The 23,137-nt window shown below is 51.3% G+C and overlaps 3 protein-coding genes across 3 annotated transcripts; 1 reads left to right on the top strand and 2 right to left on the bottom strand.

The window, feature by feature from the left end:
• The first annotated feature begins 4,844 nt into the window (after positions 1-4,844).
• On the top strand, positions 4,845-10,207 carry Pgghg (protein-glucosylgalactosylhydroxylysine glucosidase). The gene is made up of 13 exons (XM_059249924.1): positions 4,845-5,133; positions 5,588-5,798; positions 5,874-6,309; positions 7,170-7,289; positions 7,470-7,601; positions 7,795-7,906; positions 8,011-8,083; positions 8,178-8,314; positions 8,441-8,574; positions 8,671-8,766; positions 8,877-8,974; positions 9,042-9,253; positions 9,329-10,207. Exons 1-13 carry the CDS (start codon positions 4,878-4,880, stop codon positions 9,382-9,384), a joined length of 2,073 nt encoding a protein of 690 aa, XP_059105907.1. The 5' UTR covers positions 4,845-4,877; the 3' UTR covers positions 9,385-10,207.
• Positions 10,208-11,959: 1,752 nt separating this feature from the next.
• Ifitm5 (interferon induced transmembrane protein 5) lies at positions 11,960-12,953 on the bottom strand. The gene is made up of 2 exons (XM_059249917.1): positions 12,762-12,953; positions 11,960-12,172 (listed from the first exon to the last, which is right to left on the bottom strand). The coding sequence occupies exons 1-2, from the start codon at positions 12,951-12,953 to the stop codon at positions 11,960-11,962; spliced, it is 405 nt and encodes a 134-aa protein (XP_059105900.1).
• Positions 12,954-17,679: 4,726 nt separating this feature from the next.
• Positions 17,680-18,852, bottom strand: LOC131898709 (interferon-induced transmembrane protein 2). The gene is made up of 2 exons (XM_059249916.1): positions 18,490-18,852; positions 17,680-18,011 (listed from the first exon to the last, which is right to left on the bottom strand). Exons 1-2 carry the CDS (start codon positions 18,733-18,735, stop codon positions 17,823-17,825), a joined length of 435 nt encoding a protein of 144 aa, XP_059105899.1. The 5' UTR covers positions 18,736-18,852; the 3' UTR covers positions 17,680-17,822.
• Between the last annotated feature and the right edge of the window lie 4,285 nt (positions 18,853-23,137).

Genomic DNA, 23,137 nt, shown 5'->3' with positions numbered 1-23,137 from the left:
CTCTCTCTCTACCTCTCTCTGTTTTTTTAAGACAGGGTTTCTCTGTGCAACCCTGGCTGTCCAGTAGCTCACTCTGTAGACCAGCCTGGCCTCAAACTCACAAAGATCTGCCTGCCTCTGCCTTCCCAATGCTGAAATTAAAGTGTACCCAGATTCTTTTATTAATGAGACTAAGAAACTCTAAAGCTAGGACTGGAGAGATGGCTGGGCGGTTAAGAGCCCATGTGACTCTGGCAGAGGACCCAGGTTCAGTTGCCAGAACCCACATGATGACTCACAACTATCTGTAATTCCAGTTCTAGAGGATTCAGTGCTCTCTTCTGACCTCCATAGGTACTGAACACACATGGTGTGCAGACATACGTGCAGACAAAACACTCAAGACACATAAAATAAGAATAATTAAAATCTAGAACAAAAATAGAATTCCTCTTCCTTCCAGGGACCCCACAGCCACCATAAGTGACATAGACCCAGGTTAAGAGGCATGGTGGCGCACACCTTTAATCCCAGCACTCAGGAGGCAGAGGCAGGTGGATATCTGTGAGTTCAAGGCCAGCCTGGTCTACAAAGCAAGTTCCAGGACAGCCAAGACTGTTAACACAGAGAAACCCTGTCTTGAAAAACCAAAAAGGAAAAGAAAAACAGGTTTGCAGGCTACATTGGGCTTAGGAAACAGAAACTTCTTCTTGTAAGGTATGGAGACTTAGTAACAATGTATAACAATGTGCCTCCTTAACAACAATGTGGCTCCTATTTTAGTTTCACACTCCTATTGGTGTTCCAATATACTAGGAACATATACTGGAAGGCAATGTGAGAGTCAAAGTCACACTTTAAGTTTTAATTACTATGCCTAAGAGATCCATGAAAAAAAAAATGTCTCTGATCTGCAAGCCCCTTGCCCAAGGACAGATAGTTCCTGAAAAGCTGGAGGCTGTTTTTTGTTTTTTTTTTTTTAATTTATTTATTTATTATGTATACAGTGTTCTGTCTGCACATATCCCTGCAGGCCAGAAGAGGGCACCAGATTTCACTACAGATGGTTGGGAGCCACCATGTGGTTGCTGGGAATTGAACTCAGGACCTTTGGAAGAGCAAGCAGTGCTCTTAACCTCTGAGCCATCTCTCCAGCCCCAGAGGCTGTTGTTTATGGGAGATAAGAAGCCACACGTTTTTCAGTCCCCTAAACAAGCTTGTTTGTCCCATCTGCACTGATGTGCTTGATCACATGTGGGCGGGAGGTTCACAGGCAGGAAATACACCAGGATGTGTACTTGTCCCTGATTGGATGGAGGCTGGAGGTACATCAGGGTGTATGCTTGCCCCTGATTAGATCTGATGAGAAATGTAATGAATTATGGATTTTTCTTCTTAAGCCCTTGCAAAATTTGATTCGGGTCCATTTTCTGGAGATCCAGAGGTAGACCTAGCCAGAGCCCATCCACCTGGGCAGCATTTAATTAAAACTTGCTTCAAATTTGGCTTTAAATTGTGGTAGTGGATTTATTCTCAATGGGTAGGATTTACATTAACACTGAACAGATTCAACAGGCTGTGTTTCTATAATTATTCATTTATATGTATATGTAACAACAATGGTTAAAAATTTGGGAGGGACATAGGTGGAGGTGGAGGACAGAAGGTGAAAATTATGTAATTATATTTTAACTAGATAAAAATAAATGACAGCTAGGTGTAGTGGTGCACATCTTTAACCCCAGCACTCAGGAAGAAGAAATAGGTTGGATCTCTATGAGTTTGAGGCTAGCTTGGTTTTCAAACAAAGTTCCAGGCCAACCACTCAAAAACATAAAATAAAAAATGAAAATAAGGACTGGAGAGATGGCTCAGAGGTTAAGAGCCCTGGTTGCTCTTCCAGAGGTCCTGAGTTCAATTCCCAGCAACCACATGGTGGCTCACAATCATCTATAATGAGATCTGGTGCCCTCTTCTGGCCTGCAGGCACACATGCAGGCAGAACACTGTATACATAATAAATAAATCTATAAAAATAAAAGCATTTCTCTAAATAGGAAAGGTCCAGTGGGCTAAGGGAAAAATCCAAAAAGTATCTGGTTGTGAGATGTGTAACCCTTTATAGGGTCTTTATACAGCACTTACTTCTTTCATGTTCATATGTAGCAGGCTTTTTTCACACGTTCTGCTCCTTAAATGAAGTCAGGTGAGGAAAGGGCTTCCCGTCTTTGCAAACTGTCCCTAGCAGCTCTATTTGTTGTATCCAGCCTAAGCGAAACCAGCCCAAGAGGGAAGGGCATCCAGTCTTTCACAGCCAACTGGCTTCTTTCGTATGTTAATTCTGATGAAGTCCTTTTCAGTCTCCTCTCCTGCCGCAGTAAGTCACTTTATATGTCTCTTTCTGACTTCTTACTCTCTTATACAGATGTGCTTCCACATTGACTTGTCCTGAAATTCTTTTCTGCAGTGGACTTGACCTCACTTTACCTGGGTGGTGGTCCCTAAGATGGAACTGGACCTACTGCTCCAACACGGGGCTTCGTCTCCCTACGACCACTGACAGGCCTTGCTGCTGCTGTAGGCTGTAGAGGACAGCAGTGTGCAGTGAGGGCTGGAGAGACTAAAGCCAAGGACTGCTGAAAATCTCCGAGGAGATTTTCAAAGAGGAGGTGCTTGAGAAGAGAGAAAGAGAGGGAATATAGTAAGGGAAGGGAGCAGCTTGGAAAGTATCAGAAATACTAAGGAAGTCGACGCTGGAGAGATGGCTCAGTGGTTAAGAGCATTGGCTGTTCTTCCAAAGGACTTGGGTTCAATTCCCAGCACCCACACGGCAGCTCATAACTGTCTGTAGCTCCAGTTCCAGGTGATCTGGCATCCTCACACAGACATGCATACATGCAGGCAAAACACCAATGCACATAAAAATAAATAAATTTTAAAAACAATACTAAGGAAGCCTGGGTGGTAAATGAAAAATGAGGACTTGATATGGTTGAGACGAAAGTTTTATCTGGAAGGGTCCAGACTGAACTGGGCCAGCAGAATAGACCATGAGAGGAGGGGGGGGGGGGATAGAGGGAGAGAGCACATGACAACCAAGAGACCAAGAGAGCTCATAGCCAAAATGTCTGGGTTATATAGGAAAGCGAAGCTCAGGGGCTGGAGTTAGGGTGAGGGCAGGGCATGCCAGCCAGGATGACTGTACAGGTACTTGTGGATAGGGACTGGGGGAGCCCAGAGCCTGGCATGGACCTTGATATGCCAATAGGCACTAGGCATAGGTTAACAGGGGAGCCATAGAGGTGACATATGTCCCTTTTGCCAGAGATAAGGTAGGAACTATCTTCTCAAGCCCCTAAGGGAATTCTGGCTTTTGTCTAAACGCCAGACTTTGGGAAAAGGAATTTCTTGGGGCCTAACAGGTGGTGCCTGTTCAAAAGGAGAGGATGGAAAATGGATTGGAAAACCAAAGCAGGCAGAAGAGTATTTAGGGAGGTGAGGTCAGGTGAGGTAGCCAGCTGCAAACCTCTGGGTGTAAATGAGGGAGGGTATGACCTAACCCTCCCTGCTTGCTGCCTGCTGCCCTGGGTGGGCACTGGAAACAGCAGCAGCAGTCTCTAAGGTGGATCCAGGAAGCCTGGGCTCCACACTGGCCATCGGTGGCACCGAGACAAGGTAAAGAGGGTTTTGATCTGGGCAGCTGGACTGTAGAAACAGGTTCTGGAGCAGGTGAAGCCCCGGCTCTGACTGGACTGGTGCGCAAATACGGAGTCTGAGGCAGACCAGGGAACTGATGAGAGGCAGGGACAAGACAGGCCCAGGTGCAGCCAGGAAGGTGGGCAGATGGAGATCAATGGGGTGGGGTCCTCAGCAAAGGGAAGGACTGTCCAAGAGGACTGGCCAGTGTCCTTCCTAGTGACTAAACGTCACTGTAGAGAGGGATCTCAGCCCAACCTACCCTTACATACATCTTAGAGCCCAAACTCAACTAATCCCACTTCCAGTACGACTTAGCACGGGCATTCGCCCCCAGAGACCAAGACATTTCCCGGGGTTCCGCCTAGACCCAGCCCCGCCCACCTGCCACGAGGCAGGGCCGCTTCTCCTTCCTCCCGCCAGGGGCAGCTCGCACCGCGCCGACCGAGTCTACTTATACCGGGGGCCGCACTGTCTGGAGCTGGGCTGCGGTGAGTCGCAGAAACTGCCCGTCCCCGTCACCCACCCCCTACCCCACACACCCCTTCCCCAACCGGCCCTCACCCTCTTCCACCAAATACTCGAAATGCTCTTTCGTCCCTTCACTCCCTTGTCTCCTAGCCTGCCTGTCAACCCGCTCCTCTCCTCTCCGGCCCCTCCCCCCGCCCACACACTGGCTTCCTCTTTCCATTCCCCAACTAAGTCCCCGCTCCTCCCCAGTTACGGTACCCGGCCACCACCACTCCCGTCACTGTCCTCCACCACATCCGGTTCCTCCTCTCCCACCCCACGTCTCCCCTCGCTACCCCCCACCAGTTCCTCTGCCTCCACTGTCCCGGCTCCGGGAGGGTTCAGGGCCAGCGCGGAACTCCCTGTTTCCACTCTCAGCAATTTGTAGCTCGGCAAGATGGGTCGGGACCTCGCGAGAGGGAGACCTGTTGCGGGTGCTGAGGGATCCGGTTTGCAGATTCAGCTGAATCCCTAGCGGTCCTCTTGAGTGAAGGGTGTGTTCTCGGCGCAGCCCCTAAGTGGAGGCTTTCAAAGTACTGCTACCCTAAGCTAGCCCCTCACTCCCCTCACCGGTCTCAGGATCGTCCAAGTTCCCTGGAGACTTGAGGGTTTACTGTCAGTGTGCAGAGGGAAGCCCAGCTAGTCACTGTCAACTCGCCTTCTCCAGGCCTCCCAGACTGAGACAGCTGTCCATGGACAATTCTGAAGACGACCCGACCATATTCAGTACCCACTGTCTGCCCAGTGACCCCAGGTTCTGGGCCACTGTCACCAACTCATACCTGGGTACACGTGTGTATCATGACACCATACATGTAAACGGTGTGTACAATGGAGCTGGAGGGCACACTCACCGGGCAGTTCTGCCCAGCCCCCTCAATGTCCAGCTGGAGGCCCCTGCAGGAACAGAACAGCTGACTGAGACCTTTGCCCTGGATACTAACACAGGTTAGCTGCCGCCAATCCTGGTCAAGCTGTGGCTCAGGGTGAGAGGGACCTCCTCCCTGGTCCATGGAGTCTCACAAGGGAAAGGGACCACAAAAGCTAGTATGTGACTCAGGCCTGTAATCTCAGCACTGAGGAGGCTGGGGCAGGAGGATGGAGAATTGGAGGACAGCCTCAGGTACATAACAAGATCCATCTCAAAAATAATAAACAAGTGGCCTTTCATTTAAGAAAGAAAGTAAGCGTAAAAAGCTGCCTCCCAAGATGAGGCCTCTGTGGTTTGTCTTGCTTTACTTTCATCTGGGTGGGCCCACTACACAGTCGGGAGGGGCAACCTGAGGTCTGAGGACCCCACTCCCAGCCCAGAAAGGCCATGGTGCTCCATGGTGTTGGGAGTCCACAGCTTAGAGTCCTTCTGACCTTCCCCAGGATGACTGAGGCTCCCGACCCTCCCTAGGCTCCTTCCTGCACACCCTGGAAGGCCCCAGCTTCCGGGCTTCCCAGTGCATCTATGCTCACCGTGTGTTGCCCCACGTCCTGGCCTTCAGCGTGTCCATTGCACGCTTAGCTGCAGAGAACAAGCCCATCACAGTGCTGCTACAGTCGTCCTTCTCCCCAGAAAGCCCAGACCTGGACCTACATGAGGGGCCTGACTTCCAGGGAGCCCGGTAAGGAGCATACTGGGTAAATCTAGGTAGCCCAGACAGGGAGTCCTTTCCTGAGACTCACTTAGGCTCTTGCAGGTACCTACATGGCCACACACTCACCCCTGAGCAGCCAGGAGAGCCTCGACTGGAAGTACACATGCTGTGGATGCCAGTTCCCCCAGCCTTGACCCTTGGGGAAGAGGAGCAGGACAGGACCTGGGACTTTCTGACGGTGGTTGGTGGCAGCCAGGCGGAGGCCCAGGGCTGCTTTGCTGAGGCCCTGCAGCTGCAGACTCAGGGTGTTCTGTATACAGCCCATGCAGACACTTGGGCCCAGCTCTGGGCAGGCTGTGGCCTGGATGTGGCTGGGCCCCTGGCCCTGCGCCAGGCCCTCCGTGGTTCTCTCTACTACCTGCTCAGTGAGCTTCCCCAGCCTGGCACCCAAGGATCAGTCAGCCATGGGCTCAGCCCCGGAGGCCTCTCTAATGGGAGTCAGGAAGAGTGCTACTGGGGCCATATCTTCTGGGATCAGGTACACCCTGCACTGCTTACACAGGGAGAACTGCGTGTCATCATTTTGGGCATTGCTTTGAACTACTTGAAATCAATACTATAGAAAGCACAGGGGCTATAGACAGGAGGGCTTCCTAGAAGAGGTGGTTTCTCAGAAGAGCGATGTGTAGGAGTTTGGTAGAAAAGTGATCCAGGTTAGAGCAACAGAAGGTGCCTCACTGAGGTGGGAAGAACAGCAGGCCAAGACCACCAGAGCCTCAGAGTGAACTGGGTACCAGCCTGGAGCCCGCCAGAGGACTAAGAAAGCCACAGAGACTTTTTAGAGGAACGATGCACGTGGAGATACAGTCTGGAAAGATCTGCCAGGAGTAGCTGGGTGATGGGAAGCAAGGCTGGAGAGGCCAAGGATGTAGCATATGGAGTTCAGTGGCCGTGGGTGGGGAAGTATTGAGGGGGAGGGCTCAGGGCCATTCCCACATCCGACACCTTGTGAAGTCTGTGCTGTGGCCCATTTAGCAGTTAAAGCCAAAGGAAGAGGAGGCCAGGCAGCCAGGGAGCCTAGAACAAGGCCTGGACCCTGATGCAGACAGACTAGAGCCATTAGCATCTCCGGATGCTGCCTGGGCTGAGGACCAGAACTCTGCGCTGTCTAGGCTGGAGAGATAGCACTGGAGTGGGCAGGTGGGGGAGGGCCCGGGTGGGCCTGGTGAGCATGAGATGAGGACCTCAGAGAGAGGCAGAGGGACTGCCAGAGGGTCGGGAGAGAGGAAGCCCCCAGCTGTCTTATTTGCTGGAAGCCTTGGCGGGGTGGAACGTGGGCAGTAAGGGAGGGAGAAAGTATGGACTTCTGTTTAACCCCAGAATGGTTCATCCTCTTAGGACCTCTGGATGTTCCCAAATATCCTGATGTTCCACCCAGAGGCTGCCAGGGCCATCCTGGAGTACCGAGTCCGTACACTGGGAGGGGCCCTGAAGAATGCCCAGAACCTAGGCTACCAGGTAATGGGGCCTGGGCACCATCCTATAGGGCCCCTGGTCCAGGGTCTTCCCTGAGCCATTCTGTGACCGCCAGACCCCCATATCTCCTCTTTCCTTTCCTCCACAAAGGATTGCACCCCTGGTAGGACTGGGCTACCCCTCCAAATCAAGACCTGACCGTTCCGTCGTCTTTCCTCACAGGGAGCCAAGTTTGCTTGGGAGAGCGCAAGCACTGGCGTGGAGGTCTGCCCTGAGGACATTTATGGGATCCAGGAGGTCCATGTGAATGGAGCCGTGGTGTTGGCCTTCCAGCTGTACTACCACTGCACTCAGGTGAGGCCCCATTATATCCCGTGTGTGCCCATGCACCTCTCGAGGCCACACTGTACCCTGGGACCCTAGGAAGTTGTGTGAAGAGGGTCTTTGGAAGCCGGGCATTGCTCTCTGGGTATTCAAAAGGTAGACACTGGCCATGCGCAGTGGCCCCCTTCTATGCCTGGTGCTTTGCCCTGCTCTCACTCTCCAGGACCTGCAGCTCTTCCAAGAGGCTGGTGGCTGGGATGTGGTCAGTGCCGTGGCTGAGTTTTGGTGCAGCCGTGTAGAATGGAGCCCCCAGGAGAAGATGTACCACCTGAAAGGTGAGGACTAGGGAGCACAGTGCCCAGCTCAGCATGGATGGTTACCATGGAAAGGCGTGTCCTGAGCCCCTACACTAACTGTCATGGTGGTCCCATGTGACCAGGAGTCATGCCCCCTGATGAGTACCACTCAGGAGTCAACAACTCTGTGTACACCAACGTCCTGGTCCAGAACAGGTCAGACATGGACCATCTCCCCTTCCCTAACCCAGCACAGCAGACGGGGCCCAGTCAGAAGCCATGCTTGTACTATGGCTTGTACTCTCCCCAGCCTGCGCTTTGCTGCTGCATTGGCCAAGGACCTGGGTCTGCCTGTCCCCAACCAGTGGCTGGAGGTGGCTGATAGGATCAAGGTGCCATTTGACTCTGAGCAGAACTTCCATCCTGAGTTTGACGGTTATGAGCGTGGTGAGTGGTGCTGAGTCCTTCAAGGGCCCTTCTGCTTTGTCACCCGCCCCCCCATTCACTGTGACATACCCTCATCTCTTCGACCAAGAACCCATCCCTATCCTGCTGCCCCGCCCCCCAAATCAGGAGAAGAAGTGAAGCAGGCGGATGTTGTGCTCCTGGGATACCCAATCCCCTTTCCCCTGCCACCGGACATCCGAAGAAATAATTTGGAGATTTATGAGGCTGTGACATCCGCCCAGGGCCCTGCTATGACCTGGGTGAGGAGCCTGGCGGGTAGTCTCGCCCTACTGTCCTCACTTACTTTCCCACGTGGTGGTGAGTCTCACTGCTTCATATCTGGATTCTGACCTCAGAGTATGTTTGCTGTGGGCTGGATGGAACTGAAGGACCCCTCCAGGGCCCAGGTCCTCCTGAACAGGAGTTTCATCAATGTCACTGAGCCCTTCAAGGTCAGCCTGGCTCCCACCCACCACCCACTGCCTCTCCCTTCTCCCACTGTGGTAGTCTCAGCAGGGTGAGGGGCCTGCTTCAGCTGGTAGCCTCCTGTCACACCCTGCAGGTGTGGACAGAGAACGCGGATGGGTCTGGTGCCGTGAACTTCTTGACAGGCATGGGCGGCTTTCTTCAGACAGCACTCTTCGGATGCACAGGATTCAGGTGAGTGCAGTGACCGGCAGCTAATTCCCACTTGTCCCGACCCTTTTCACACAGCTCTTCCCCACAGGATCACTGAGGCAGGTGTGACCTTTGACCCCCTGTGTCCAGACCTGGTCTCCGGAGTGTCTGTCTCTGGCATCTCCTACCTGGGGAACAAGTTTAACTTCACCTTTGCCAAGAACTCTGTGACACTTGAGGTCACAGCCCGTGCAGAGCCCTGGGCGCCTCTGCTAGAAGCTGAGCTGTGGCCATCCCTGGCCCGGATCCCCTTGCCACCAGGTAAGGAAAAGCCTTTGGACATGTGACCCAGAAGTCTTAGTGCATGCCCTAAAGGATTAACCCTCTCTTTTACAGGACGTAAAGTCTCCTTTCCCCACTCAGCTGGCCGGATACAAAAAGCATCCCCCTAGCTGCCCAGAAATTCCAACTCTTCAGTGTTTTGATATTAGAACCCCGTTCCAGGACCTCTGGGACACTTTTGGGCCCTCAGCTGCATCCCCCACACCCCCAGTCTCTCAATCTGGCTTAGGGGGTTCCCTCTGCACTTCCCTTCCTCCTTACTCTCCTTACCCTCTCCAGTACTGGGCTATCTACCTAGAGCTTCATACATTCTTTGCTTTGGGGCTGACCCAGCCCCCTACCCTTCAGCTCCCCATTTTGCTGTCTCCCTAGGCCTTAACTTCCTCGCTCACCTCTGGTCTCTGGATTGCTGTGGTCAAGGCTGGGTGGGGAATGGCCAACAGCCCTGCTGAGAAGGTGGCCAGCAGGTGGGTCATGGAGTCAGGGGCTTAGCTGCCCCAAACAAGAGCTTCCTGTGGCATGCAGTTGGGACCAGATAGGGCTGGTTTGTGGCTTTGAACTTCCTATTCTGTGACTCCTGTTGACGTCAGATGGCATTTAGCATAGTGGGCTAGGGCGAGACTCCTTAACCATGCAGCCTGTGAGAAGAAGGCCGTGCTATCACCAGAGGACGAGGTAGATGAACATCAGAGACCACGGAGTTCCTGGCTGGTGACCAGAGGAACTGGAGTCGAATGGGCAGGGTGCCAGGCCGTAGTCCTGGCCATCTGTGCCAAGGAGCTACCGAGGCTTCACTCCTGGTCCTCAGTTCCTGGCATGCTTTATCAGTGTTTCCCCAGAACAAGGTGCATAGAATAGGGCCAGGATCCTGGTAAATCCTGTGCCCCTGTACCAAGCCAAGTTGGCTAATTAAAGTCTGTGCGAGCTCCTGAAGTCAGGTGTGTGATGGATTCATGTCCCTTTGCACCTGGGGCTGAGTGGTGATGTGCTTTCAAAGCTCAGGAGCAAGGTGGGGCCCTTGTGTCTTCCTCCACCTTCTCTATGGTGGGCCAGGAGCTTATCTGGCAGAAGTGGATGTTCACCTGTTGCCTCAAAGCCAGGACTGGGCATGGGCATCAGCCGGTTGGTTGGTGACACTGTACCCAAAGACTAGATGTAGCCCAGTACCTGGGTGTGCATACTACCTGTGTGCGTGTGGTCACTTCTGTGCATGTGGCATGGTAAGCTTCTGGGGCCATGGGGTTCATAGAACATGTAGGCTGGCACAGCTGATTGTGTCTAAGCAGCCTGGGGCAGGGAAAACTGCTGCTGCCTCCGCCTCACTGGCGTGACCACACACTCAGCACCAGGGCACAAACCAGGCAATCCCGTCCCAAGTGATATATGGAGGCTGGCAAAACATCCCATGTTTGGGGACAACTACCCAGGAACAGATAAGTCCCTGGAGCTGACCTTTTCTTGAACTAGGCCAGGGGCTCATGTCAGCACACGGTTTCTATCTTTGTCAGAGCACAGCCACACACTGGCCTTGTCCCTTGTCCACAATAGGACTAGTTCTCAGCACTAGCTTCATCTCCAAGCACAGGTCAGCCTATGCCCCTATCTCTAGGGATCGGCTTGGCCAGTCAGTAGTAGCCTGGAGCTCCTCAGGGCCAGCATTTGGCTACAGGCATGTGGCAGTACGGGGAGCCGCCTCAGATCTCTGAGTAGGGCAGCCAAGCAGAGACCTCCAGCCTAGAAAGAGCTGGCAGGGAGAGGGGGCTCCTGGGAAGGAAAAGGACCTGGGTGGAGTGCTCAACCCCTGAGCCTACTCTTGGTTAAGACCTATGCAGTTAGCCTGCTCTGTTGTAAGCTGGCCACAGTAAGAACCTGGGTGGGGGTGGGGGGAAGGGCTCACTGCAGCCTCATGAGGGGTGTGTCTGTGTGTCTGCTGAATCTGGTGTGGAAGCCGGGGCACGTGACACATAGGGAGGAGAAATAATGTGAGAACATGCCCCTAGTACCACTGGTGGCTCCGAAGTTCTCCATACCCACTGCCTGTCTCCCTCTGACCATGTGAGGGAAGGAGGGAAGGAAGGCTGTGTATGTCTGTGTGTGGATGGAGTCCAGGAAATGGACCCTGCCTACCTTCCCCACAGCCTTTACTGACCCAGGAGGGAAGAAGACCACTGGGGAGTCAGGGCACACCCTCACATGTTCTGGGACACAGGCCATCAAACCACAGGGCAGTAGGAATCAAAGGCCTGAGTTCCCGAACTTCGTCCTAAAATACTTAGGCTCCTCCACCCCAGAAGCCACAGGCTGCCCTAGAGCTAAGCAAAAGCAGTCGTCAGGGGCAGCCAGGCAGAGGGAATCAGATGCCTGGGGATTGGCCAGAGGACTTCGTGCAGGGGGCTTCCTACATAACTACCACCAGGAAGGAGGAACCCAGACGTTTCTGGAATCTGCCACCTTTAATCATGAGTGGAGGCTCAGCCTGGTAAGTCAGGGGAAAGGGGCAAAGCCAGGTGCTGAGGACCCTCTAGGTAAAGTCTAAGGGTCTGAGTGGGTCGGTGTCGATTACACATGGTAGACAAGAGGGTGGCCTCTGGGGTCATGGTTGGGCAGGGGTCAAGGTGCTGTGGTAGGCACCTGGGGTCAGTGACCTGGCATCCTTGTCCTTGGTTCAGGACAGGCTCGGAGCTCTCAGTTATAGTCCTCATCGTCAAACTTGGTGGTGAAGAAAGCCGCAGAGTCTCTGGCCAGCCGAGAGAGGTGCAGGGCCCCAGTCACCACCAGCCCGAGGAGCAGCAGTGGGGGCACCAGTGTCCACATGGCAGCCAGGATGTTGTAGCACTTAGCTTTGGAGCCGTACTGCCTCGCAGACTCCAGGTCCCCAGCTATCTTCTGGTCTCGGGCCTGCAGAGCAGCACCAGAGCCAAAATGTTACATGTTCTGGTCCCCCCGACCCCCAGAGAGGACCAGAGACCACCCAGAGCACCTGTAGGGCACAGGCTGGACTCCAAATCTTGATGGAGGGGTATGGCCTGAGGAGACATTCCCCTGGGCTGGGTCTATAGTCTCCCAACATGGCTCAGTTTGACTCTTGGCAGGGTCCTGAGTCATGATGGCCCCAACCTAAAGGCTGCAGATATAGATTCAGTGGCCATTCTGAGTCAGCAGCATCCTTGAGAGCCTGCTGTGGGAGAGGAGTCCTCTGGGAAACCAAGAATTCAATCCCATTCCGGAGCTACAGTGGTAATCCCTCTACGGGCAACCCTTAAGGACTTTATCCTTTTGGGGAGACTATATAGCCAGGCCTGTGAACAGTGCATATACCCCCTAAATGGATAGGCTCTCATGGTCCCCAAACTTGGTGAGGGACTGTGGCTATGCTAACAGACCCCTTCATATACTTTTCTTTTGAATCCCTACCCCCACCCCACATCACCTCACACCCCACACTCATTCTCCCTCCCCGGCCATTCCCATAAGCCTTGAAGCCAACCTTGACAGAGTGGACCAGCGCCAGGAATCCAAGGCAGCACAGGTTCAGGTAGATCGTGCTGAAGACTGACCAGAGCAGATGGTCTCGTGGTGTAGGGCCCGGTGATCCCATGGAGAGGGCCGTGTGGGCAGCATCACCAACCTTGCGGGATGATGGAGCCCGGGGGTCCTCACGGGGATATGAAGTGTCCATGGGTTCCAGCGCCGTGTCTTCCTAGCTGAGACTAGTGCTCTCGGAGCACCACCAGGCCTGCTTATAGCCCCACACTACCCTCCCTGGCCGGCCAGCCCCACCCGCTATATATAACACAAATTACAGCCTCAGCCTGCCAAGCAGTGTGGCCCGCCCTTGCACCCCAGCATCCCCCACCCCTCTCAAAAGACCCCATCAAAGGCCACGGCGCCACATGGGCCATGGCTGCAGACCACCCACCAGAGCTCCCCCTCCCCCAGTCTTGACTAGCCACAGAAGGCTGCTCCAGGTCACTAGCTGCAAACCATTCCATGGTGGACCCTGGTGGACATGAGGCTGCCTCAGTTTCGGGGAGCAGCCAGAGCTCCCTCCTCAGGATCAGAGCTGCATATACCCCATAGCCCTCCATCTGCAGAACTCAGAACCCCGAATCCAGGCTTTGACCATGTCACCCTCTGCTGGCATGCACAAATGGGAGGGCAGACATGTACGTGCTAGACACGAGTGCTAGGAAGAGAAAGGCAGGCAGAAAGGAATAACGAAGGAGCCTGGCCCTTCCCACCACAAACTGTAGGAAGCCCCTCCCCACTCCCTTGATAGGCATTCCCTCCAGCTCCTCTTCAGTCTCCTTGACCTGTTAGTGCTGTCCTTCCCAATCCTAACATTTGAGTGGAATAGTAAAGGGGACTTCAGTGTCTTCTCGGCTCGAATCCTTAGCCAGAGCTAGATCCTCCTTCACACCTCCACTGCCCAGCCTTCCTCAGCTGCTCAGGTCAAAAGCCTTGGTTACTCCTGCCCACGCCATTAGGATCACTGGACACCCACCAAGCAAGCAGTGTTGGGGCCTCCAGGATAGTCCGAGTGTGTGACAGGGGAAGGAGGGCCCCCGGCCTGAAGTAGGGAGGCTGCAGTGGGCAGGAAAGATGGCAGGGACCTAACAGAGCATCTGGCACTCAGATGACTTTCTCCAAGGTCCCTTGTCATTTGATCCCCTCCAGTCCGGAGACAGGAAGATGGTGGGTGATATTACTGATCCCAGGCCTAAACCTCCACAGCCAAATACCTGTACATCAGTGCCCTGGTGTTTACCGTCCCTGTAGTCGCTGTCTTTATCGGTATTATTATTATTATTTTTTTTTTTTTTAAAGAAAGCATTTTTTTTTTAAAGATTTATTTCTTTTGTATATTCTGTCTGCATGCCAGAAGAGGGCGCCAGATCACATTACAGATGCTTGTGAGCCACCATGTGGTTGCTGGGAATTGAACTCAGGACCTCTGGAAGAACAGTCAACGCTCTTAACCTCTGAGCCATCTCTCCAGCCCTTTATCGGTATTATTTCAACCCTTGTTTCTGCAAGTTCTGTTAATCTCAGAGACCTCTTTTGAAATATTTATTTTTATTATTTTTAATTACGTATATGGGGGGTGGGTATGTGGATATGAGTGCAAGTGCCAATGAAGGCCAGTAGTGTCAAATTTCTAGAGCTGGTAGTTGTGAGCCACCCCATGTGGGTGCTAGGAATCGACCTCACAGACATCTTTACAGAACATCGATTCTGCCTTCTAGTCCTGCTGTGTCCTTCCCGTGAGGTTAGCTGGATAAGGGACAGGGAAACCGAGGCAGACCGTATGCTTGGCGGACAAAAACAACATGTGACTACTCAGAAAAAACAAGACCATCCCAAACCGACCAAAGGACCACTACCTAGCCTTTTCTTCACAATAACATCTTCCTGTCATCAGAACTGTCAAAACTGCTCCCATTAGCATAAGGACAAAAGACACGGGGATTCTAGTAGAGAAAAAACTCCTGACATCCCAGGAGTTCCCCTCCGTTCACCCCCACCTTAACTTGTGAATAATCGATCTACTTCCCCACTAAAAGTTTAACCATCAGCCAGGAATGTTAATCTCAGCACTGAGAGGCAGAGCAGGTGGATTTCTGTGAGTTCTTGGCCAGTCTGGTCTACATAGTTCTAGGCCAGCCAGAGTCTCTATCTTAAGAAAGAAAAAAAAAATTTAAAAAGAGCCATAATTAATTTCATCCAAAGCAGGCAGTGGTGGCTCATTCCTTTAATCTCGGCACTTGGGAAGCAGAGGTAGGCGGATCTCTATGAGTTCAAGGCCAGACTGGTCTACAGAGCAAGTTCCAAGACAGCCAGGCTACACGCAGAAACTCTGTCTCGGGGAAAAAAAAAGAAAACTATCTAAAATCCCAGTGGTGAAACCATCCAGAAACACTCTCGCGACCTTGGAGTATGTCTACTGGGTCTCCTCTATGAGTTCTGACAGTGCCAAGAACCCAGAACCACTGAGCTCTCAGCAATCTGTCTTTGAGAACCCCCCAGCCTTCACTCACCAGCAACATCCGCTCCATAGCTGCTGCATACCCTGAGGCCTAGACCCGGACTTCATCACACATCTGTCCAGCGGAGCTTCATAAAATGCAGCTGGCTGTGAGTGTGCTATGATACCTCTTCTGTTATCCCTAGGCCAGTCCTGTGCAGAGCCCACCCTCACCCTGTAAAGGGAGCAGGACCCACCCTCACCAGGAGGGGAGGAGGGACCCTCACCAGGAGGGGAGGAGGGAGGGCTCATCCTCAGGATTCAGGTTTCTGACCTCCTGCTCTCCGCAGACAGACCACAGCAAGAGTTCCTAGAGCACTGGGCTAATTTAAGACACTATGTCTAAAATCACTTGGCTCTGGATGACCCTGACTCTTGTGGAACAAGAACAGTGCTGGCCCTGAAAGATGAATGGTTCCTGGCACCTTTAGAAATAGTTGACGAAGTCCTGATCCTTGCCCATCCACCTCTAATTCCATCTCCCACAATGGTTTCTGCCTACTCTTCTACGGGGCTGGTTGTATAGATATCCAGTAACAGGTTGGCAGGGCGGAGTCCTCCACTCTGGGTCCACTGCAGGAATCAAATATTAGACTTGTGACCCCTTGGTGATAGATAGGACAGACCTGAGATCTCAGGACCAAATCCCTGATACTGAGCAGTTGCTCTCTGTCATGGTGGAGGAAGTGCCCTGGGCCCAGGAGTGTTCCTAGCCCTTTGGGGACCCAGGGTATTGGGTATGACTTGTTTTCCCAAATGGTTGTGCAATGAGCACATGGTTCTCAGGTTCTATTTGACTCTTTTCCATAGACGGTAGCCCTCAGTCTGGACTCACAGCCTGTCCTAAGTCTTCCAGTTGAACCACCACCCAACTCCCATGGCCCCTTTCTGCCACGTATCCATGGGAAGGAAAGACGTCCCTCACCCTGGAAGACTCTCACCAACTTTGAGTCAAGAATTCCAATCTAACATTTTCTGAAGACTTCTCTCCTTTTCCAACTGTATTTTTAGTTCTAGTTTTTCAAGACAGGGTTTCTTTCTATAGCCTTGGCTGTTCTGGAACTGGCTCTGTAGATGAGGATGGCCTTGAATTCAGAGAGATCCGCCTGCCTCTGCCTCCTGAGTACTGGGATTGAAGGAGTGTGCCATCACCGCCTGGCTTCTCCTTTTCCGACCGTGAAGCTGTCATTTTCTAGGGACTCTCTTCAGAAAGCCCATGTGCAATACTAGGGGCTCCTGGTTTACTTTGTCAGTGTGTGGCTCATCCAAAGTACCTCAGTCACTGAAATGAGGACTAGAGGAGGGAAGAGTCCCTTAGAAACCTGTTCAGCAATTGAAACTCCAAAAACTTCCAAAACCCCACATACACTCGCCATTCAAACACTTAGCAGTGACCCTGAGAAGCCCACACACCTACTCTTGGGTACCTTCCTATTTTGATTGAACTCCAACTTCTTCCTACTGGTTTGTGAAATTCTCTTTTGTGTCAAAGCCATGTTGAAATCTCCAGCCACATCTGGTCTCTTCTCAGCTGCTCCTCTTTACTTCCTATTCAAAACCATACTTCCTGTAAAAAGCCTTGCTGAAACCACACAACGCCTTTTTCCCGATACTCCCGGAGTTTTGGGATACATTCAAATCATTGTGGTGGTTAGGGAAGCAAAGAGCTACTGGATAGGACCAAGTCCCACGGGTGGGCACTGGAGGCCCAGCCTGATCCCCAGGGGCCAGGCTTGGGTAAGCAGAAGGGGGTACCCTTTAGAAGGAACTCCTGAGAGGCCATGTAACCTGTTAGTAGAGCGCCAAGGTAGACAGCATCACCTCTGGGTGAAGTGGAAATATAGGAGCTGTGACCCCGGCAGAAGTCACTGTCATTTGGACCTCCCTACTGTTCAGAGGCCACGAGAGGCCTTCTTGAATCCCCACCCACCCTAGGTCCCTGTAGATACCTGAATGCCGTGTGTGGGACAAGGAAAGAGTGAAGGATAACTAAACTCCACAGCAGTACCCAGCTAGTTGTGCACAGGTTAGCCCAAGGAGTCTGAAGTCATATCCAAGAGGCCACCATGGAATGAGGGAGGACACTTGCTAGAGCTTTCTTTTCCCTTAAGGTAAAGGACTCTGAGTGTCTTTCACTCCTGAAGCCTCCTCTGCTCATGGTTCTGCATCCTTCCTTGGCACCCAGGGCCCAGGTCAGGGTTGGATGATACTCAGATCCCCTTTGCCTGGAAGAGCCAAAAACCCACACAGGGTGCTAGTCAGCTGCTGCCTCCCGTGTCCGGGGACCAGAAGCCGGTCAAGTCAAGGACACTCTGCTCTCCTGAGACAGGAAGGATGCAGGTGAGCTCCGTACAGAACCAGAGAACAGAAGAGTCACAGCCAGAGTTGTCACTGAGTACACTTTATTGAAGCCACTGTGGACAGATGGATGAAGGGAACACGCATATGCATAGTAGGGTGAACAGAGGGTCAAGGCCTCGGCCTGGGTGGGCAGCTGGGGACTGTGGAGCAGACAGGGCAGGACTAGAATCCAGAATGTGGCATTCTTTGTGAAAAGGCTTGAAAGACTGCCACAGAGGTGGTGGAAATGATAATGATGCAGATAATGACCATCAGGATGCTGAAGATCAGGGAGCTGATATTCAGGCACTTGGCAGTGGAGGCGTAGGCCTGGGCTCCAATCACATCACCCACCATCTTCCTGTCCCTGGACTGAAGGAAACCAGATGGTAAGGGTCCCTGGAGCTGGCCAGCTGAGAGGCAGGTGCTCTGACTCAATTCCCCCCGTCCTCCCTGCCCACGGCAGCCTCCCTCACTCCCTTAGGCCAGGGAGCCTCCTCCTCTCTTTACACAGACTCACACACACAGGAGGCCCCAACACGGCCGCACACCCCATTTTCCACACAGCTTACGGCCCCAGTCTGCAGGGTGAAGGGACATTCCAGGAATGGGGTGGGGAAAGTCTGGCCCCAGAATCTCCAGGCAGCCTCATCCTATCGGACTATTGGAAAGCCTCCAAGACAGACAGACACACAAACAGGAAGGGTGCACACCAACTTACTCTCTTACACAAAGGACCCCACCACCACCACACACACACACACACACACCTAGGTGCCATCTGAGTAGATGGAGCTTCAGGCTCCCACACACCTGCTTACACTACCACTCCCACATCCTCCACACTCACCTTCACAGAGTAGGCATAGGCAATGAAACCCAGGCAGCAAAAGTTCAAGAAGAGTGTGTTGAAGAGGGACCAGACCACATGGTCAGGCACAGAGACCTCTCTGGGCATGTTGATCACGGTGGTCCTCACCACAGCTGAGCTGTGGGGTTCCCCCAGCTCAGTCACCCCATACTCCTCTTTGATGGTCTCATAGCTTGGGGGAAGTCCGGCATTGGTGGGCAAGAAGGCTTGGGAATTATGGCTCATGGTGGTGACTCGAACAGTCGCTCCGTCGGGAGGATGGCTGCTGCTACCCTGGTTCTGTAGGTCCGCCCTTTCTCTAGCTGTTTCCTTTTCCTGTTGGTGGGTTTGTCTCTAGAAGGCCTTACTGTAGGGAATTGGCTGGGGACCGAAAGGGGCGGCACTAAAGCTTGAGGATCATATTACTTCAGGGCTGGATGGCTGTTAAGGTACAGAGCCAGGCAAACTTCCTGGGGTCAAGACTTGCCCCAGGGCCAAACCTTGCCCCAAGGTCTCCACCTCCTTCTCAGAGTAGGAGTACTGGAACATTCCCCAGGTCTGCAAGACTCCCCAACCCCGAATAACAGTCGCAGCACCTCACTGTGCCTGGTTAAAGCCACAGCCAAACCCTAACAGTCCTCTGCTCTCACACCCCTTGAACATCCATGGGGGCCTCCTCTAATGAAATCCATGCCTCCCCTGCCCCCAAGATAATCTGTTGCAGGGTTTGGGGAGAGCTGCAACTCAATTTTTCTTTGGCGGACAGTGGAGGAGGGAGGAGTCATCCAGCCCAAGGCCTGGATGCTCCTGGCTAGCTGGAGAAGGAAAATTCCAGTCACTTGGCTGCAGCCTGGGAGCTTATGGAAGACAGATGTTTTTCTGCTAGTTGTAAAGGGAAGCCTGTAGAAGAACGGCCACACAGGGAACTCCGAATCTATCTTGGGGGAGGCAGTGAGGAAGCAGAGTGACTGAAATCAAGGTAAATTCCTTTGTGGTGAAGGACACAACAAATCATTTGCCACTTTAACCTATTCAGGAACTTCACATTTTTTCTCCAAGTTTCATCCTGCAGGGCAGGATGGATGAAGGAGGGGACCAATAAGCCTAACTCCAGAGCCCCTGTTCACCTCTGGATATGCAACCTTCACCCCAGGGCCCCAACTCTGTAACAGGGCACACGTCTGTGATCCCAGCACTTGTGAGATGTGTAGGCAGGAGAATCCGTTCAACGTCATCCTCAGCTACATAGTGAGTTTGAAACCAGCCTCAAAAAAAAAATCTTGTCTCAAATAAATGAATAAATAAGTAGTAAAATTTAAAAATAAACAAAAGGGGAAATAACGTTTCTTCTAAAAGATGTGCAATAACCAACAGGCTCCATATTCTTGGGATCAAGAAAATATAGATCAAAGCCCCAATGGCACACTGCTTGTACCTATTAGGTGTGTTAGGGAAAAGCAGATGACCATGTGTTTTAGAAGCAAAGAAACCAGAACTATGATGCTGCAGGCTTTGCAGGCCGCGGGTGGATCTCAGCTACCACCCAGGATCCCACTTCTGTGTCTGTCAGAATGAAAACATGTCTATGTGTAGCCTGTAAACCTATATCCCATATCTACAGCAGCATTCACAGTGACAGGCAACAGACAGGAACAAATTAAACGTCTGTCAACTGACGATTGGGACAAATGGGCAAATCCAGAAAACATCATTAGGCCACAAAAAGAAAGCCTTGATGTATGCTGTCATGGGTGAGCCTTGGAAACAGACATAGGTGAGAGGTTCCCAGGGACTAGAAGGGAAAGAGAATGGGGTATGGGGTAAGGTGTCTCGGTTATTGTTTTGATTTTTTTTTTGTTCTTGTGTGTGTGTGTGTGTGTGTGTGTGTATGTGTGTGTGTGTGTGTGTGTGCTGAAAATATTTCTAGGGGAAAAGTCAGAGATGGAAGTTTCTAAGGCTCAGCTCTGGTTCCCAGTGAGTCCTGTGCATGTCTTCTTTTTCATGTCTCCGACTGTGGTGTTTTGAACGAGAGTGGCCCCCATAGGTTTGGATGTTTGGATGTTTGGTTCCTAGTTAGTGGAACTATTTGGGAAGGATTCAGAAGTGTGGCCTTGTTGGAGAGATGTGTCACTGGGGATGGGCTTTGAGGTTTCAAAAGCCCGTGCTAGGCCCTGTGTCTGTCTGTCTCTCTGTCTCTCTCTGCTGACTGTGGATCAGGATATAAAGCTCTCAGTTACTGCTCCAGCACCATGTCTGTCTACTTCCTGCCATGATGGTCATGGACTAACCCTGTGAAACTGTAAGCAAGCCCCCAATTAAATGCTTCCTTTTATAAGAGTTGCCTTGGCCATGGTATCTCTTCACAGCAGTAAGACAATAACTAACATACTGATCTTTCCCAAATGCAATCCAAACTAGCCTAATTTAGCCAAGATCTCTCCCACCTTCATTAAGGAATTTAAAAGTCTCCCTGTAGCATTTGACCTAACCTAGAAAGATATCCATATCATTCTAACCATTAGGAAAAGTTCTGCATCTGGATTTTAGCACCATCCCTGAACTGATGAGGCTCACACTCAGAATTCAGTTATAGCCAGCCTAGCTTCCGTTGCTGGGCTTGATGGAGAACTTTGCAGGTCATATTAGGACACTCAGAGGAGAGAGTGGGGGAAGGACCCACTGGAACTATATAATTACCTTTTTATTAGAGATAATACCTCTAACAGTGAGGTAATCACATAAAAGGGATAAAAAAAAAACCATTAACTATGACAAGTCATAGAAGATAAAATAAACGGCTTCTGAGAACCCTGATCTTTTTTGAGCTGAAACCATGAACAAGTATGTTAATCTGGATATTGAGAGTCAGAAAAGCCAAGCCATCCTGGTTGTCCAGATATTGGACAAAAACTAAACCAAGAATGCCCAGTTCCATTCTGCACTTTAAGCTCTCAACTCGGGGGCCTTTCACTGAATCTCAGAAAACAGAATCAATAAGTACCAGGCACTCAGCAAACTTCAGAACTAACTATAAAACTTTACCAAACTTTTAATTCTACTGCCAGATTGCAACACCAAGGAGTCTCTATAATACTCCTGTGTATAAAACAAACAAAGCTTTACCTGCAGTGCTAGGGCAGACCTATAAGATGCCACCCTTTCCCTGCCTGCGGCTACATGGCCACACAAGCTGGGAGGGTATGCTACAGTGAGACTCAGGTCACAGAATCTGAGCTACTTCCTCATGACTAATTCCAAGTCAGCCCCCAAAGCGGAACTCATTGTCCTGACTAGGGCTCTCCAGCTGGGGGCAGGAGTGACTTAAAATCTACACAGAGCCAGTCTGTGCTTTCCACATGACCTATGTCCTGGCGGCAGCAATCTGGAGAGGATGGGCTGATTAAAGATGCCCTGAGATGCTGGTCCTAATATTCATCATCTGACTCCAACATAGGTGATTATCGTACACTGCAAGATCAATTTTAAAAACAAAACCAGGAGCTGGGCTGTGGTGGTGCAAACCTTTAATCCTAGCATTCAGGAGGCAGAGACAGGTAGATCTATAACTTCAAGGCCAGCCTGGTCTACAGAGCAAGTTCCAGAACAGCCAGGACTACACTGAGAAATCTTGTCTCAAACAACAACAAAAAAAAAAAAAAAAGAAAGAAAGAAAGAAAGAAAAGAAAAGAAAAGAAAAGAAAAGAAAAGAAAAGAAAAGAAAAAACCCCTTTCCTCACCAAGTAGCTTTTGGTTGTGGGTTTTACTGCAGCAATAGAGATTCTAACTAAGACAATTTTTAACATATAGAATCATGATTATTTGGGAAAAAAATCCCAATTATCTCAAGGTGATACTATGAAAGCATTCAACCTAGCAAAGGTAAAGAACACATTTTTCCAGAGAAATACAAGATAAAGGAACATAAACAATGTAACTGTGAGCAGGCCCCTGGCACAATGCCAACACCCACATTTCCTGTAGGAAAGTTGAATGCTGTTGAGTCTCCAGTATGTATGAGCTATAAGATCTCTTAAAGGCTATTGTGAGAAACAATGATCATCATTTCAAAACAAGAATACTGAAGCTGAGTGTGGTGGTGCATTCCTTTAATCCCAGCACTTGGAAGGCAGAGGCAAGCAGATCTCTGTGAGTTCTAGGTCAACCTGGCCTACCTAGTGTGTTCCAGGACAATCAGAGCTATAGAGAGACCCTGTATTTGTTTGTTGGTTTGTTTTTCCAACAGGGTTTCTCTGTGTAGCTCTGGCTGTCCTGGAACTCATTCTGTAGATAAAGCTGACCTTGGACTCAGATCTGCCTGTCTCTGCCTCCTGAGTACTGGGATTAAAGGCATGGACCACCGCCTGGCTTGCAAGCTTGATTTTTATTGGGGTGCACCCAAGGGCTGGCCAGTGACTGCCTCCTAAATTGTATTAAAGAGAAAAACCCTGAATCCATTTACTGAGTCCCTTTTAAGGAGTGAAATCATGAGTAGTTGCAAAGCATGTTTATAGAAAAGAGACAGTGAGGGCAATAGGGAAATGCAAAAAAAAAAAAAATCTCAAAAAACATCATGTGGTCACCATGTGATTGGGGGTGGTAGTCAGGGAGGGTCAGGGTAGTCTCAAAAACAAGTCAAGGTCATGGGTTG

This window comes from Peromyscus eremicus, chromosome 1 (assembly GCF_949786415.1).
Source record: "Peromyscus eremicus chromosome 1, PerEre_H2_v1, whole genome shotgun sequence".
Taxonomy (NCBI): Eukaryota; Metazoa; Chordata; class Mammalia; order Rodentia; family Cricetidae; genus Peromyscus; species Peromyscus eremicus.
This window is presented reverse-complemented; position numbering and strand designations above follow the sequence as displayed.